This window comes from Coturnix japonica, chromosome Z, assembly GCF_001577835.2.
Source record: "Coturnix japonica isolate 7356 chromosome Z, Coturnix japonica 2.1, whole genome shotgun sequence".
NCBI lineage: Eukaryota > Metazoa > Chordata > Aves > Galliformes > Phasianidae > Coturnix > Coturnix japonica.
Window position 1 is genome coordinate 7,867,566 of NC_029547.1, and position 18,353 is coordinate 7,885,918.

At 55.2% G+C, this 18,353-nt stretch overlaps 1 protein-coding gene across 10 annotated transcripts in view; it reads right to left on the reverse strand.

Moving 5' to 3' along the window:
• Positions 1–18,353, reverse strand: part of FAM214B (family with sequence similarity 214 member B) — a 28,855-nt gene that overhangs the window by 1,937 nt on the left and 8,565 nt on the right. For 2 of the 10 annotated variants that reach the window (XM_015848327.2, XM_015848330.2), the window contains 7 exons: positions 5,294–5,382; positions 4,486–4,685; positions 2,360–3,578; positions 1,106–1,164; positions 714–810; positions 279–437; positions 48–116 (listed from right to left, as the gene is read on the reverse strand). In XM_015848327.2, coding sequence (XP_015703813.1) covers positions 48–116; positions 279–437; positions 714–810; positions 1,106–1,164; positions 2,360–3,424 — 1,449 coding nt within the window. In that variant the 5' untranslated portion in view covers positions 3,425–3,578; positions 4,486–4,685; positions 5,294–5,382. The other 8 variants (XM_032441405.1, XM_015848329.2, XM_015848328.2 and 5 more) reach the window with 8 other exon arrangements.

The following is an 18,353-nucleotide window of genomic DNA, read 5'->3' on the forward strand; positions in this document are numbered from 1 at the left end:
GCAGTATATCCACCTTGAGAAGCAACAGGAACCCACCCACCACTCACCACTTGGATGGTTCCTGCTTTAGGAACGCTGTAACCCTTCTTTCCCAAGGCCTCCAAGTCAATCACTCCCTGGGGCAAAAGAAACAGCACATGTCAGAAGGAGAAATGTATAGCCCAGCTGGGACCTGGCACAGTGCTGAGATCCCACTTCCCCTTTGCTTTGCAGGTTAAATGGCAGTATCCTCAGCGTGTAGTTGCATCCCCACCCACAGGCCCAGCCCGTCTGTGTACCAGGAAAGGTGAGGGTGCACTGTGCTCGGAGATGTCGAAGTAGGTGACGTCCACGGGCAGGGTGACGTGCTGCGGGCAGTAGGAGCCGCTGGCACCGATCTCTGCGGTGAAGCCCTCGATGCGCCCCGATGGTGCAAAGCGCCCCTTCAGGATGGACTCCTGAGGAAAGAGGAAAGCATACAGACCTTCAACAGCCTGCACTGCAAGCAGGTGTCTGTGTGTCTCCAGGCTCACTGGAGGCCTTGGCTGCACTTTCAGACAGAACCCACTGATGGGCTTAAATCACCCTTCTGACACAGAGAAGGACATGCCACCCTGCCCCATGCCAACTGCTGTAGACAGCAGCTGGCTCCCATCAGGCTCAGCTTCTCCTAGTCCAAGCTTTCAAGACCCACCTCCCTCCCCAGCAGGACACAGCGACACGGACACCATTACCTCAAAGTTGCCCAGCAGAGCATGGCTGACAGTGGTGGTGGCCCAGGATGCTGCAGAGGAACGGGTTCCCCTGCGGAAGCTGCTCCGGAGATGTCGCCTTGAGAGAGAGGAGAGTATATGGGGCTGGAGAGCAGAGACCTGGGCCATACATGTTCCTTAGAGTGCAGATCCCTCCCCACCGGGGATGGGGGGACATCCCTTTCTCCTGCCCCTTTCCTCAACGGAGGTTGAACTCATTTTCCTAACCCTGGAAGTAGCCTCCCTCCACCTCACAGCCAGGGCTCTTGTGGGTCTTGCAAGTCAGCCCAACCTGCCCACCCCACTGTGATGCAGGGTGCTGGGACCACTGTACTCGAGACCCTGCAGTGAGGCCTCGCCGCCGCGACACTCACAATTTGAGGCGCAGCCCACTCTTCAGCCTCCTCCCGGCTGTAGTGCCATCTGCAGAGCTCTGGAAAGGACATGAAACCAAGAACTGTATTAGGGCAGCAGCAGGGGACTGTGCACACCAGGAGATGCTACCACCCATTGCCATGTCCCACAGTGGTCCCAGCAGTTGAGACAAGACCCTCTGAAGCAACAGGCTGAGCAGCACAAGGCATATAAGGGCCAAAGGACTGCCCAAATCTAGAGCTGGCTATAAGGGCAGGTCTTCACCCTCTCAAACTGGCCCAGCCCAAAGGGATGATGGAACTGGCAGGACTGGGAAGGTGTAAGAGGCCAAAAGCGCTATTGCCTCAAAGTTTGCTGCGGATGGACACATCCAGGCAAGTCCTGGTCATATCTCACGGGAGATGGCCATCTTAGGGGTACACACATGACTCTAACCAAGCCCCCAGGAAGGTCACCTAGGCAGGAAAGAAGTAGGATAAAAAGGGCATGGACAAACCATGAAGACAGGTATCTGGCTTCAGATCCCTCGCTGCTGCCAACAGACTCTCCTGGGCCTGCTGCATGAGACCCTGCTGCTTCCTCCACCACCTGCTCTGTGCTGACCCACTTGCTGCTTGTGGCTGGTCACTGTGCTGCTGCTCCCTTCTGGTGCTGCTCTCCCCTGCGCTTTAGCCTTGGACCAGCTGCACGCCGTGTGCTGGGACGCTGCTGCATCCAGGTGGTGCCCATCCCTGTTTTACGCAGTTCTTCCTTTCTTCCTACCTTTCCTATCATCTGCTTTCCCCTCCCCATCACCCCAGTTCTCAGTAGTCGCCTCTCCTCTCTCCCCCATCTTCTCAGCTGATGATTATTTGTAATAAACTGATTGGACCAACATGTGAACCGTTGTTTCTTAACCTCACACTGGGTATAATATATCAAAGAACCTTGCCTCCCTCCTTAATATAAATTGGTATAATTGTAAATTAGTATAAATTGGTGCGAGACAGAAAGCAAGACAAGGGAAGCTATGGAGAGCCTCACTCTGCAAAGGCAGTGCTGGGGCAGACAAGCTGGGGATGAAGAGTTAAGGATGGTTCATAGAAATGAAGGGTAAAGATAGTTTACAGGAGCAAATACTGTCCTAGGCCAGCCACCAGCCACTGCCCTGCTCATGCCTGCATTGTGCATAAATCCATGCCACTGTGGGCTATATGCCCACAAAGAACAGCCCAGGATGTTCCCTGCCTCCTCCTGCCCCTGCAGTGACTCACCTTGGCAGTGGGAAGCAGATGATTCCAGAAAGGGGCTCCCTTGGCATCAGTGCTGCGGCAGGCTGTGGGCACTGGGTGGCACGGCAGGGCTCTCTTCTTCTTCACCAGCTGCGACAGGCTTTCATCCTCAGAGCAGGAGTCAGCCATAGTCTCCCCAGCTGGCAGCAGCTTCCTTTTGGCTGGGCAGCTGCTGCTGCTGCTGCTGCTGTTCCCACAGGGTGTCTTTTCCTGGGAGCTCAGGTTGCTGGGCTCAGGGCTGTGCATCTGTGGGGCCAGAGGCTCCTTGCACCCATTAGCCACCACCAGCCATTCCTCTGCTTCGCCAGCCCCATAGCTGTGAGCGGGGCTGCTGCCTGGCTTCTCTCCCCTCCCATGACAGTCCTGCTGGGTTTTTTGTGCAATAGTGTGCAAATCAAGGTCAAGTAGGTTGTGGTCACTCATTCGCTCCCCATTCTCCCAGCAGTCTGCAAGCTGATTCCCCGGCGGGACAGGGCAACTATCGCTTGTGTGCAAAGTACTGCAAGCAATGTGCTGTGGCCAGAAGGAGGAGGTATCTTGCGGCTTGTCCTCTCTATTGGCCTTAGGACTGGGACTGCTCACACACCGGTGCTCCACCACCTGCAGCCCGCTGTGGGAGAAGTGCTGGGCAGAGCCGCACAGAGAGAGCTCGTCCACGAGCAGACCATCCTCAAAAGTATCATCGTCCTCCAGGGCAGGCTGCCCCAGGCCCCCATCACACTTGCTGTCCGCCCCAGCACCCCAGTGAGTTCGTTTGGGATCCCGCACCCCCTCTGGAGTTCGCTGCTCGGGGTAGCCCCTCTTGAGAGCTGAGTGACTGCCCGCTCGTTGCTCCGTGCTCTCGGAGGAGCTGGAGAGATGGGAGAAGATGGAGACCTGGTAAACCTTCTGGCGCTTGATCTCTGTCTCGTTGTAGCCCATGAGGATGCCGTGGCGGGCACAGTGTTGTGAGGAAGGCTCCAAGGCCGCCTCTCCGCTGGGTCGGGACAGGCTGGAGTCGGTGCTGCGCTCTGGGGGCAGGGACGTCTCAGTGTGGATGTGCCGCATGGAGCCTCACTTGGCGGGACTCCACGTGGAGCTGGAGTCAGGACAGCCCATGCAGCAGCAGGAAGGGGACAGTAAAGTGCCACGGGTGGTGCTGAGAGGGCAGGAGCTGGACCTCTTGCTCAGGATGTCCAGGTGAGCTCCCCAGTACGGGGCTCTAGGAAGAGAAAGGAGTGAGGTCAGGTGAGATCGTGGCCCTTATCCGGCTTTGCAGCCCTGCTGGGAGGTAGCAGCTCCCCCCGGGATGGAAGGAGGAATCAGCACAGCGCAGCGTCTCCATAGAACCCGGTCCTCACTCACCTGCAGGATCAGCACTTTCCTCCTGGCCTGGACACAGAAAGGAGACTCCAGCCTGGCTGGAGGCTGAGGACAAGTTCGTACAAGCAATGAGAAGAGGGTCTGCCCTCTGCTGGGGACCTGCCGAACTCGTACTGCTCTGCAGTGCAGCAGTAAGGCAGGTCAGACCAGTCCCAGGGGCTCAGGACTGTAACCACCCCATCGGGCACCAGCATCTGATCTGTGTGTCCTTACAACAAAACCTTGTCCCAGCCGCATGTGCCAAAGGATGCAGGCTGTCTCAGGCCACCAGCCCCACACAGGGATGGGAACCCGCCTGTGCAACCCAGAGGAACCTGAACCATTATGACAGCTAGCTCTAACAGCTTGGACCAGAGTCCTCAACCACATGGATGAGCCGCTGAGCAGCACCAGGGGTTGCAGAGACCACCATGGACTCCTGCACCATCCATCCACCCCTGTACTATCCATATCACCCATCCTTGCTTGCCCGAAGGAGTCAACCTCCTTCATGCTGCACAAGGCCTTGACTTTTGCTCTCACCATAGTACAGAGATGTGGCCATGAGCTGTCTGGATTGATAAACCCTGAAATGTCTGCAAGAGACAAGGAGATAATGTCTGCATAAAAGTCAGCGGTGTGCCAAGGAGCTCCAGAGCCTGACAAACAGCCCACCAACAGCCCACGCCTGGCAGCTCTTTGCCTATCTCCACATCAGCCTATGCTCCTCTGGAACAAAGTCCTAGGGGCAGGCATCCCAAACTCACCTCTCTGCAGCAGAATCCCACTCCACTCCGGATCAGTCTCCCCGTCCCACAGCGGGCGGTCGTTGGCACAAATAGCTGAAGACACTTGCCAGCCAGGCACCCCCCAGAAACGGCGTGGCTGCCGTGGAATGGCTCCCACCATCACGGTGTGCCTCTGAACCCCTGCTCCGTCCTCTCCAGCTCTTCAGCCTTCACAGCAGCTTTGAGGGGGAAGAAAAAAGGGGGAGATGCAGGGCTGGCGTGATACAGGTGCTCACCAGGAGGAGAAGGGCAGGAGGGTGCTGCCTGCCTGAAGGGTCACATAAGTAGAGATGCAGGTCTTGAGGTCCAGCCTCTCCCAAATGCCATGTGAATCTACAGACCATTTCAGGCAGTACTTTCACCTTATTTTCCCTTTAAATAACAAACACTTTAAGATAAGCAGTGAACTCTCATACCTCGCTTGTGATTTACACTCTTTTGCTTGCTTTCCTGTATGAAAGCTTGAGTATATGAAGAGACCCCTACTTCACTGAGCTTAAACAAGGCTAAGTGCAAGCTGTTGCACATTGCTTTCCAGGACACTGCAGATCACCAGAAACCTCTGGGCCTCCAGCTACTTGCTGGTCTCGTGTCCATCCACACTTTCACACACCATGCAGGACATTTTCTGGCCATAGAAAGAAAAATACTTGCAATTGCGTTCCTCCACTAAGAGATGCCTGGAGGGGAAGGCAGAAACAGTACCCTGACAGCCCTGAGACTAGAGGCTGGTTCCCCACCAGTGTTCTCCAAAGCATAGACAGCAATCTCTTCACACAGCACTCACCTGCTCAGAGGTGCCCTTTATATATGAAGATCCACAGATGAGTGCAGCTCCCTTGTGGTTATAAACCACCCGCACTGCAGCTTTGATGCCTGGAAGACGGCAAGGAGGAGAATCAATTTGAGCAGCAGCTCATGGTCAACGCTTTCACAGCAAGCAGGAGACCTTGGGCACCTCCACCCTCAGCTCCTCTGCCATAGGACTTCTTGGAAGCTCTGAGCTACAAGAAGCTCTGGGTGAAGGAGAAAGCACTGCCCATTGCTGGGGACTGTGTGCCTCCCTCCCCAACACAGCCTCAGCTGGGGGCTGTCTGGAGGGAAGTTGCTACTTGTCCTATAGGACATCCTGACCACAAGCACTGTCCCAAAGCCTGGAAACAGCAGGGCCAAGCAGATGAACAAAATCCCAGCAGGGATGCTCAGAGGCACCAAATACACAAGTGCACCCCTTTCTAACACCCTGGACCATCAGATCCTACGTTAGCACAAGGAGCACATTGCATGATCTATTCTGCCTCACAAAACAGTCTGTTCCCTCATTCAATTTCTGGTAAAATTTGCAATTAGTCCCAGTTCCCAAGAGCAGGCCAACCCAAAAGCCACCTCCAACAGAGACAGGGGAGGGGCACCCCCAGTGAGCAGCCAGAACAGAGATGCAACATGTCAGCTCCCACGGAGCACTCACAACACAGCAAATCAGCACTGCAGCATAACAACCTCCTGGTCTAAAGCCTCAACAAAAGCTCTTTGTGAAGCTCAACCCCTCCTGGCATTCTGCAGGTGGATGTCTGCAGCCATGGGAGGATGCCGTGCTGCTGACACACCATGCTCTGCTCGTCTAGAATAGGAAAGCTCCGACGCTGGGGAGCTGCTTCCCTTTTCCACCTCCAGGGAAGATCTGCACCACTGCTTCCATGGCACGGTCAGCCACTGGGAAGCAAAATCAGCAAAAGTCAGCAACAGTCAGCACAGGGCGGTGGGTGGAAGCCACATCCTTCCTTTACGTGTCCATGCAGGATAACTTGCAGGTGTAGCCTTTGCTCTTTCGTTCTCTGCCCCACAGCCCTCTGTAGTCACAGCCCTTCCCAAGTCTTTACACAAGCAGGCTGAGCTCTTCGCTTCCCATCAGCAGCTGCTTTGCAGGATAGACTGACACCACACCAGATGAGGTTTCTATGCCAGTCCACAAGGGACGCCAGCACTGGATAGTAGTGCATGCACTTAGCACAAGGGGCTGCATCTCACCTTGCCAACCCAGGTGCCATTGCCCTGAGCATCATGTGGGGAAATATCAGGATTCCATATCCCACCTCAGAAAGTCCAAACACAGAGAGACCAAACTCCTGCAGCCACAGCAGGGATAGGGAGACATCACCAGGACATCTCACCTTCTCTCCCAAAGCCAGGCAACTCCTGATCCCCACTTCTGGAGGCCTGGATGGGGCAGCACTAGGTTGGAGTCCTCACTGCCCCACTCAACAGTATGGATGCCAACTCCTGCATGCAGCACGTGGGGCTCCCCATGTCCAAGCCAGAGGTCCAGCCCCTCCCACACCCAAGCAGCTGTGATTTTGCTGATGTTACACCCCAAACTGTTTCTATGAAATAGGGCTGACTAGGCTTTGACCACAGGGGGAAGCTTGGCAAGAGCTTTTCCTGCTCACACTCAGCTCCCAGGGCAGCTGAAGGAGATGAGCAAGGCAGTCATCTGCCCCAGCCCAGCACGCAGAGAAGCAGGATGGCTGCTGCCAGTGCACAGGCAGAGCTCTGCATCAACCACATGCTCAAGGAGGAGAAATTCCCCCTGCAGTGCCACCAGGGTCACACCTCAGCTGCGGTTCTGCAGGGCTCTCCCAGCACCTGGATCCAGAGCCTTCCCCTCTTCTGATAGCCTTGCCAGTCCTGGGGAAGGGCACAAGACTTTGCCAGCTGTAAGACACAAGATGCTAAAGCACCTGCAGGGAAGGAGGCACAATCCAGGTGCTGGGACAGAGACCCTGTGTTCCCTGGGGACACGGAGCCACCAGACCATGACGCAGGATGACACAGCCAGGTCTGGGGGTCAGGGACATGGCTTACCTGCTGCTTTCATTCCTATTAGCACATCCAGGGGGAACACAGGATAAACAAACCGTGGCCTCAATCTGCTGACAACAGAACAGGATGGCGGGAGAGGAAGGGTCCCCGGCTGGGCGATGCAGCAGCTGTACCGCATGCTGGGATGCAGCCTGCAAAAGGATCTGTTGCTGTTTTAACTGTTCTGCACCACGCATATTGTGGGCTAGAAAGGAAGTGAGGAGGGTGGGAACAGCTCTGCCAGAGTGGGGAGAAAAAATCTGCCAAGGAGCAGCCCTGGGACAGAGGAAGCTCACCCAGCAGAACTACTGGGGCTTTACAGAGGGCGGGTGGCCAGGTCTGAGCACCTGCACTGCCTGAGACAGAGCACCATGACTGCAGGCTGGGGGGGATGAGAAGGCTCCTTGTGCTTTTCAGACAACAAAAAAATCAGAAAAGTAACCCCAAACTGGCTTTTATCCTGCTCCCTCTCCTGGGAAGTGCTAAGGAAACCTTTGCAGCATCGCTGGGAGTGAAGCAGAATCCAAGCAGTACAGAAGGAGAGGGGATGCTGTTACAGGCAAGCACAGAATCACCATCAGTACAGAATACAAGGCAAGAGAAAAGGCGGTGGAAAACTGCTGGAAAGTGACTGTCTGGAGGATAAACCGTAGCTCTGCTGGTCCTATCTGAACCCAGAAAAAGGAAGGAAACCTAACCACAAAAAGCATAAAGCCACAAAGCTCCCTGGTGCAGGCTGAGAGCAGGGCTTGAGAAGCAGAAAGTTTCCAGCACACCCCTGAAGGGCAACACAGGCATCAGAGAATGGCTTCTCCATGGCCTCTGCGAGATTGGGTATGCCACCATCAGGAGAGATATAGATAAGTGACAATGGGGACACTTCCAGCACCGTCCCTGGGAGAGGTGGCAATGGGAGAGAAGGCAGTGAGAGGGACACGATGGAGCAAACAGCGCTTGCAGGGCTGAGTGGGGTGGAGGTGGCTGTGGCACTCCTCTGGGCTTCAGGCTGGGGAGGAAGGAGCTCATGAAGTGGGAAGGAGGCAGAGGGGAGGAGTGAGGATGCAAAGAGAAGGAGTATCCCACTGCAAGGGCAAGCCCTGCTCTCGAGGGCTCTGAGGGAGGCCTGCTGCCACGTTAGATTTATGCAGCTGCAGAGCCTCACTCGGTGCTGGCCCCTGCGCACAAAACAGAAAGGAAGCCCCAGCTCAGGGGCTGGGCAAGGATGGGACAAGAGGCAGTGCCCACATTAAGCTCCTGAAAACCACTATGAACAAACCCCATTCCTCCCTCAGCCACCATCCCAGCACATCTCAGAAGCGTTAGAGACCCCCACATGCTCAGATACTCCCAGTCCCCACCATGGGCTGGGGTCTACCCCACGGTGCCTCCCCAGCCCCAGCTCCATACACAGGTGCCATGGGAGGCTGTGAAAACACTGAGCCTTTGCACCTGGCCAAGCCAGGAGAACACAATGAGAGCTCTCCCAGGAACCCTGGAGGCTTCACCCCTGGAGCCTGGTTTGCCTCACACACCTTGCCTTGGCATTTCACATACCGGCAGCAGCACTGACAATAGCCTGCAGCGGGGAAGGGGGGCTGGCAGGCTCTGCAGGCAGATCCTATATGCGACAGCCACCTGTGTACGGCTTTCCCCCACGTCCAACCCCCCCATACCAGCCTCCCCTCCATGCACGGCTGCCCCTCTCCCCCAGGATAGCACAGTCAAAGAATGAAAAGCAGCTTAAAATCCATCAGGAACATCAAGCTGCTCTCCAAAACCGGCAGCATCCCCTGCCCACCCAGCCCAGCCCAGCCAGGCTCAAACCTCTGCGATGCAGCCTACAGCGATCAACCCGGAGCCCACGGAACCTGCAGCACGCAGAGCGGGGAAATCCCATGCAGCAGCCGCTGGCAGGAGGACAGCCCAGGTTGAGGACAGACCTTTGTCTCTGCCTGCCTGTCTCGATCGCTGCTGGAGGAGGGGGACGAATCGGTGGGGGGGGGGACGGCGAGCAAAGATAACACCCCTAGGAGGGATGTCACAGTCACGTTAATCACTTGGAATTCCAGCCAGCAGAGAGAGCCGGGCGCTGCAAATGTGGGCAGCAAATGGAGATGCTCAAAGCTCTGAAATAATTGGATCCTTTCACAGGAGCCGAGCCCAGAAACCAGCGCAGGAATTCAGTCCCCGATGGAAGTCGTGCGATCGAATAGGCGGAGAGGCAGGCACGGCACACAACGCTGCGCCGCCGGCTCCGCACCCCCCGCTCCGCTCAGGTGTCTGCCTGCCCGGCTGCACGACGGCACCGCGACGGGGAGCCCCGCGTGGAGCCCGGCCGGGGCCGTCCCCTCCCCAGCCAACTTACTGCACTTGTGGCAAGGTGCAGAACCGCTGCCAACGTGAGACAGGGTTTAGCGGAGGAAAGCGGAGGCCGCGGTGCCCTGCCCGGCCGGGATTGAAGCCCACGGAGCGGAGACCTCCGGAGCTGCCCACCGGCCCCAGCGGGGCGATGCGCGGCGCGGGGGGCTGGCGGGCACGGCACATGCAGGCTCCTGCTCTGCGCCTCAACGGCGATGAAAAGGCACGGAGGCTTCTGCCAGAAAACAAAGAGGCAGCGGCAGAGCTGGGGGTGGGGAAAACTCTCCGCTGCCCGAGAGGATCCCTGCGGAGGCAGCAGGATGCTGCCGGGCTGCACCGCAGCTACTCACCCCCGCCAGACCGCGGCGGCACCCACTCGCTCGGCGAAGGGACGACGGAGGGTGGGACGGCCGTGGTCCCCTCCCCGAGGACGCGCGGGGTGGGAAGTGCCGGAGGACGCGAGCCAGGCCCAGGACAACAGCTGGCCACCAGGGGAAAATTCCTCCGGGCCGGCTTCTCCAACCCGAACCCGCTGCGCCCTTCCGCCTCGGGGTGACCACCGAGTGCTCCCGAGGGGAAAGTGCACCCACTGCCGAGCACGAGTTGCACCGTGAGCGCAGCGCCGTGGGCTGGGGGACGCAGTGCTGGCACGGCGGGGGTGGTCACCACGGAGTGACAAAGAAACAGCCCGCAGTGAAAGCGTGTCCATGATCACCCTACACGGGGGCACGCTCCCAACTTGTCCCCCCACGGTGACAGCCGGCCATGGGACTGCACAGAGCAGTGTCTCCATCCATGACCTCGGTGCCAACCACAACCCACAGGAGATTTTCTACTATTTGTCACAGTCACCCACTCACTGAATGGCCACAAAAAGCCAAATTGATGCTGGTGGAGGGACAGGACCATGTCTGCTCTACACCCACACATGGGCCATGAGCAGGGCAGCTATATGGTCATTGTCCAAGCAGGACTGGACCACTGCCACACTAAGTGATACACACACATTAGGATTAACAGCATGAGTCTGATGTGCCATGGGGCAGAACAGCACCCTAGGGTAAGTCCTGCATCAGAAGCCCTGAAGAACCATATCCCAACCTGTTTAACATGACCCCAAAGGAAAGGCAAATCAGTTACTGCCAATTCCAGGCCCATCCACCCCCGTCACATGGGAGCATGACCTGACCTCACTGCTCTGAAAGCCCTCCAAGCACCCTCAATGCCTGACCCTGCAGGGCAGCCCAGCTCAGCACCCCCTGCAGCACATGGTCCATTGCTCCCATCCCAGCCCTGTCCTGCACAAACATCAGTGTTTATGGCACCCCTGCATACATCCCCCATGCCTCCAGCCCTTTGCCTGTGCTCTGTTGCCACAACTGACCCCCAAACTTCCCTTTTTTCTCCACAATGAGCCTCCCTACACACACACCCCTGAAGTCCAGACAGCGAGTCCCCAGCTCCCATCCAGCAGAACCACAGCAGCATCACCTTTCCCCACCTCCCTGCCAAGTTACTGCAGAACGTCCAGGGGATGCTGCATTACCTGGAGTGAATCTGAACACAGGCATCAGAGCTACAGATGGAAGAGGGAGCAGTCGGAGTGCCTGCGGTGAGGAGGGTAGCAAAGATTGTGCAGGCAGTGCTGACCCTGTGGGAACCGTCCCTTCTCACCGCAACCCCTCTTGCAATACACTTCCCTTTACCGTAAGTGCCTCCAAGGGAGGTGCCCGGGGCACTCGGCCCGGCGTCATCAAGCTGCAGCCTGCAGATAAGACAGCAGCAGCTGCAGGGACATTCAGCATCAATTCTTCTCCCCATGCGAGACATCCACGTGGCATGGGAGGAAGAGATACCACTGGGGTCCCCACCCAGCTCACCCCTTTCCAGCTGCGATTTAGGAAGCACCATGGCTACAAAGGGCAGAGCAGTGCCTGGGCAAGAATCCAGGATGAGCTATGGACATGTTTGGCTGTAAGGAGCTGCATGCATCCAGGAGGGCTACAGTGAGGAAGGAATATTTCAGCCACAAATTCAATGTTCTGTGCCCTTCGGGGAAAGGCAAAATCTCTCCTTCTAGTGGGAACTGAAGGCAAGAGCTGCTGGCATTTAGGAAAAGGTGTCACAGCTATCACCTTAACAATTCCTCTGCTGCCCAACCAAATATATAAGTAAAGTCATAGAATCGTGTGACTGTGAAGGGACCCTTAAGGGTCACCCAGTCCAACTCCCCTGCAGTGAGCAGGGAGAGCTACAGCTCTATCAGGTGCTCAGAGCCCCTCCATCCTGACCTTGAGTGTTTCTAGGGATGGGGCATCCAATCTGGGTAGCCTGTTCCAATGCCAACGCTCCTGACCCAGACATGAGCCCCTGTCTGTCTTTGTACAACATTATGGGTCCCTGTACAAACCCCACTCACCACTGCTGCAGTCTGGTTTGCTGTGCTGCTGCTGCTCCAGCTCAGAGACCTCAGTGCTCAAGTATAGTATGAGGGATATCCATGTAACACAATGGGGCCCAGAGCAGTGTTGAGCAGCAATGCGGAGAGGCAGCCAGGGGAAGGCAGTGTGCAGTTCATGCATCAAGATGCAGTCCAGCATCACGAAGCCCAAGGGAAAGGCCGAGATGAACAACTTGAGAAGGGAGCTGCGGACAAACAGAGGCTCATGGGAACATCCTAGACCTTGAAAACCCACATAAAAGTGTCTGGGGAGCCTGAATGCCAGGGGCATCCTTTACCAGATGGAGAGGCACATGTCGCTATAGCTGAAGGTCAGTTCTGCTTAGGCTATGTACAGGCTCTTTGCTCTGTTTTGTTACTCTTGCAGATGGGACTGGGCAAGCGCTAAATTTTGGCACTTGCACACGGGACATAGCCTTCTGGAGCATCAGACACCAGGGTCAAAGTTAGGAGACACAATAAATCACAGAGCGAAGCTCTTTCTGAAGACAAGGCTGGTGAGGCTGCCAGCAGCCAGCCTCGCAGAAGGACAGGATCAGGAAAAGAGCAACCATGAGAATAAAAGGCTGGCAAAGAAACAGAAAATACTGGGAGCAAGTAATTCTTTCCAGACAGTCCTTTAGGCTCATCTCAGCCTCCATCTGCTCCCTATCTGCTCGGGATGGTCAGGCAGCTGAAGCCTTTAGAAAGACTCCTTGTGCCTTCCCCTGTGATTGTCACTGCCTCCAGGACTGGGACAGGCACCATAGGAAAGGTACTTCCAGCCCTGCAGCTGGGGGATAGCATCCTCTCCAGTCCCAAAGAGCATGAGCACCCTCCTGCAGATCACAGCCCATACTCCCAGCAGAAAAGAATGGGTGGTTTACTGTACTGTGCTTTACCACTGTGGTGTTGGAAATGGGCTTTTTATGCTTGAGCAGGGAGGGAACGGCATAGTCCTCTGAGGAGAAAGGTGCTCCAGCTATGAAACATGAACACTAAGCAAAGAGCTGGGTGATGCTGCAGCAACTCTGAAGGTCATGAGAAGGACAGAAAACAAAACGTGAGCTGTGACAATTTCAAGTACAATGAGGAAGTTTTTTCCTAACATCTAATAGGAATTTCCCTTGGTGCATCTTGTACCATTGCCTCTTATTCTGTTCCTGGACAGTTCCCTGGACAGTCTGTCTCCAGCTCCTCTCCAAAGCCACTGGCACCCCGCATCCCTCTCCCAGTCTACACAGACCTGCTGCTCTCAGCTTCTGCTCCTCTGTTGGCCTCCAGCCTCATCATCTCCATGGTCTCACTTTCAGGTGTCACTGAAGGATGCTGCACTGATTCCCATCCCTCCCAGCCAAAGGTGCAGCCAGGCAGGACAGGAGGTGCCTGCAGCCAGCCCCAAGCAGCAAACCCCTACAGACCTTAGGGACATTGAAACAAGAGACTGACCTCTGTGCAAAAAACAGTGAGGCACGTTTTCAAGTATTTGGCCCATAGCTCTGGTTGTCAGAGACACCAAGCACACATCTTAGCATCTGCTGCTAAATATCTAACTCATCTCAAGATGGGAATCCTAAATGCACGGTCTAGAAAGTGTGTTTGTGCCTGTGTGTGTCTGCTGGGATAATTTCTTTCTTCCCATCCATGCTAAGAGAGCAGTAGGATCCAGACAGGACAGAGACCTGCTTGGTCTGTGTGGCACACAGGCAAGCCAGATCCTGGCATGTCCCCACCACCCCACTGCCTGCACCCTGCATGTTACCCTCAGCAACAGAGCCCTGAGGATTCCTCAGCTCCTAGGAAGACCCTGCACCAGGCCCTGGGGCTCTCTGAAAGCCCAGCCCTGCAACAGCACCTGCCCTGTGCTTCCTGCTGACTCACTGCCCTCTGACTCACCCCCTCCTCCTGCCTGACTCACCCGTTTTACCCATCTGTGGGTGGTAGGGCAATGCCACAAGCTCAGTGAGGCAGCAGCAGGGCAGCAAGCTGGTGCCAAGTACCCCTTCTCCCTCAGCACTTGGCAGCAGCAGTGGCACCCTGTCAAAGTGGCAGGGCAGCTCAGAGTGGGAGTGTGCCATGTGCTGAGACAAGGAGCAAGGCTAGGGATGGGTTTCCTCTGGGCTCTGAGGCTGCCTTCCAAGCAAACCCAATGGCTTTATCAGCCCTCCAGCAGCTGGACCCACCTCTGGTTGCAGGGTGGCTACCCAGCACTGCATGGCACAGACGTGGCCCTGGATACAGCCCAGCAAACATTCCCACACTTCCCCAATTGTGTTTACCTTCACAATTCAGGCACGAGCTTGTTGAAAGCTGGGTTTTCTTGTAGCGTGGCTATGGTAACTCAGCATCAGTCAGCACTGCAGTCCCTGCAGTGCACACAGGTTTGGTCAGTTCCTCAATCTGAATGGTGGAAGCCATATACACGATGCATAGCTTCACGTACACCTGTCCTCCATGAGACCATTTCTCAGACTGGGAATTCCTTCAACAGCAGAAGCCCAAAAAAATAAACAGGCTTTGCTCCACATCCTTTCCTCCCCACCATCTCTTTCCAAGGGCTCCTCAGCTGATCTCTCCTCCAGAGGTGACAGAAGGCAGATCACCCATCACTGCTGCTTGCTGTGCTGGAACACCAGGCTCAGCAAGCAACTCTGTGGAGCAGAGCATATCCATCTGCGTCAAGGAGCACATGCCCAGGCTGCTCCTCTTGCTGTAGCAACACAGGCTTTGCTGGTACTGCAATAGCATGAGGTGGTTGAACATCACATATCCAGAGGGGTCACGCAGACCCAGACATATTGGGGGCCCTTCCATTGGAGAATAAGGACCAGGCTAAACCATTCTCCCTTTCCTGGAGGCATTTAAGGCCAGGCTGGATGGGGCAACCTGGTCTAGAGTGAGGTGTCCCTGCCTATAGTAGGGGATTGGAACTAGGTGATCTTAAAGCTTACTCTAAGCAATCCCCTGCAACTACCTCATGCCCTGCTTTTGCAGCCCATGCAGCTGAAGACCAGCAGAGCAGCCCTCCAAGGCACAATCACAGGACCTCACTGCCTTGTAACACCACATTTCAGGGCAGCAAGGTGGGAGCCATCAGCAGCAATATTTATTCTCTTGAAGTCTCTAAGTCAGTAACATGCTTCTGCCAAACAAAATGCCAAAGGGCAGCGTGAGAAGTGAGGATTTGGGGCAATTACAGGAGGAGTACAGGTTTTCTGAATGCTGATGCTAAGCAGCTTTGCTGAGCAGCAGTAAGTACACAAAGTTGGTGCACACAGCTTGTTAGTCTGACATCCACTGAGGCGAACAGATACTATCATTTCCAGGAGCCTCAATATCAGGCTTTTCTATTCCAGGCTCTCCTCAGAGCAGCTCTGTGTTCACCACATTTCCCCTTGCAGTACTTGAAAAAAACAGAGCAGCTGACTGCTCTGGGGGCTGCAGTGACCCCATGGAGCTGCCAGAGAGGACAGAGCCTGTGACAGAGTCTGTTCCCCTCCCAGCATCGCCTCTCTGCCAGTGCCCAGGGAGATGAAATAGCTGAAGCTGGCACCAGCACTTGCGGAGCATTCCCCAGGACCACTTTCCATCTCCTAGACAGAGCACAATGAAGCATCAGCCCTTTGTTCCAAAAAACCACATCCAAGGTCATCCAATCCAATGTAAGGATCAAATGCAGAATTTCTTAAAATAAAAGCTTAGATCAGGGAGCATACCCGTGGTGAGGGATGGAGCTGAATGGCTGAGTGCCTGCTAACCAAGCCTGTGAAATGTAAGGACTGGCTTCCTCTTCTGGTCAGTAACACAAATCTGAGTTTACTAAAATTGGAAAGCCCACCGTGTGGCTTGCAGCTGGCGCTCACCCTTCCTGCAAGCTGCAAACCCCTATTGTCTTGGCAGCCCAGATCAAATCTCCCTCTGCGAGGGGATGCTCTTGTTGACTCAGCACATCCTGCAGCCCTGCACACATCCTGGGTGGGCTGGCTCACACCGGTCAAACCTCAGGATGGAAATGAACCGTGTCCTCCTTCTACCTTGCTGCAGGAAGAGAAAAGGAGGATTCTGTCATCCCTTCCCTAGTTTCTTCTGCTAGCCCTTCTGTTGCTGTGCCCCACGTGGTATCCAGAACAGACAATGCAGCCCCACCACTTCCCCCTGGATCAAAAGCCATTCCCCTTCCAGGAGGTTCTTTCTTCCTTTTTCCAACCAACTTCACACCAGGATCCTTCCAATTTAATCAGTCCCCTCATTCCTCCAGGGGAAAGATCCTGCTACTTTTGCCCTGATCAGTTCCATGCTCTCACCTTGACCGGGTGTACCCAGACACCACATGTGCTGCTCTCTGGCCAGCAAAGCACTTCTTCAATGCAGAAGGATGCTCCACACATTCACTAACAGCCTTGAAAGCAGGGACAGCAATGGCACAGCTCGATCACTTTCACAACAAGGAGTGAGATACGGGAAAATAACAAAATGGAGCCACTGCAAAATGCAGAGAGAAGGTGAGAGCTGAGTATCTGACCCTGTACTCAGTATCTGCCCTGTACAGAGCATTCTGTACTCTTTTGTTTCAGCTCACAGCTGAGCTTCCTCTCTGGTCCTAGAGCTCCCTATGCACCCACTCTCACTGAATTCCACCATCTCTTCTCTCTCTGCACCACTTCCAACAGTGCTGCTGCGTCCCAGCAAAGGGGTCTCCTCCACCTTTCTATTTCAAAACACTGTGAAAAGCTCAATCCATTCCCTCTGTTCTTATCCCAACCCTTGGGGCACTGCCTCAAAATCTGCACAGAAGCAAAGCCAGTTAGAAAATCCATCGTAGATTCCACAACAGAAGAATACTGACCATTTGCTGGTGGCTTGCAGGATACAGTGAGGGGAAAAAAAGAAAAAAAGACATCTTAAATCATCTTCATCCTCCATAGAAACTACTACCAAGCAATGCAAGCAAGAACTCTGCAGAGAAATGGAGATGAGTTCAAAACCCTTCGTGGTGCTTGCCCTCTGGTTTATTACCAAATGAGCTTTAAGCAGTCAGATTCAGACATGCAAGGAATAGGGGTGAGGAAGGAAGCAGGGTGGACTATCCCTTAGTCCCCCCTGCAGGGACCTCTCTCTGTTCCTGCCCTCAGGAACAAAGCACAGACAGCAAGGGGTGTCACAGAACTACTGCTAAGCTCTCCTGACCCCTGCCTGTGCAGATAAGCTCAGGCCTGTGCTGGAGTAGCAGCCCATAAATCAGATACTGGAAAAAGGCACAGTCAAGGGATTGCTTGTGGGTGTGCAGAGGGAGTTGTAGACAGCTTCCCCTGGCAAAGCAGGCTCCCTGCCACAAGAGAAGGTAGTGTGGGACAGGGCTGCTTTGCAGCACCCAAAAATGCCAACTCTGCAGCAGACAGAGCAGGCTTGCGCCATCGCACCCCAAAACACCACCTCTGCAGACAGGATGGGGCAGGGCCACCTTGCAGCACCCCGAAGTGTCATTTCCTACCAGCTGCTGCAACATCCCCTCCTCCCCTTACTGGTCAGGTTCTGCCCCTCCCTGCTGCCCACGTCACGGGGAAACTGAGGCACGGTGTGCTGTCCCTGCCCCAGGGAAGGGAGCAGGCAGGCAGCACCCAACACCAGCGAGTGGGGTGAGGACAGTGAGAAACCCCACCCCTGGGCAGTCCAAGGAGAGTCTCTCTGCTACAGGGCAAGCATGGAGCATTCCTGCAGGGCTGGGCATTGGGATGGGGTGGGAGATGTAGGGTGGACATCAGCCCAACAGCATGCTCCTGTTGGAGGGGCAAAGAAATGGCAGTGATGCCCATCAGTCAATGTGGGGAGCAGTTGCTTTCTGCCAAACAAAAAGAAGGAAGTCACTTGGCACAACCCAGTACGAGGGGATCTGCCCTCCTGCCACCTCCACCCAACTGTGTTGTCCAGCCCAGTGGAGTCACCGATAGAAAGACACACAACTATAGTGCAGTGCTCAGATACAGCTCTCTTGGCATCTTGCCTCGGGCTCCTACCCCCAGGTCACTGCGCTTCATCCTCCTGGGCACTCCAAAGAGCAGACCCATCCACCCCCCTCCCTGAGAAATGTCTTCACATGAAATCTGCTGCTGTTGCCACACAAAACATCAAATCACTGCCAATATCTTTGCCCCAGCTCAATTTCCCAGGACACAACATATTAGATTAAATT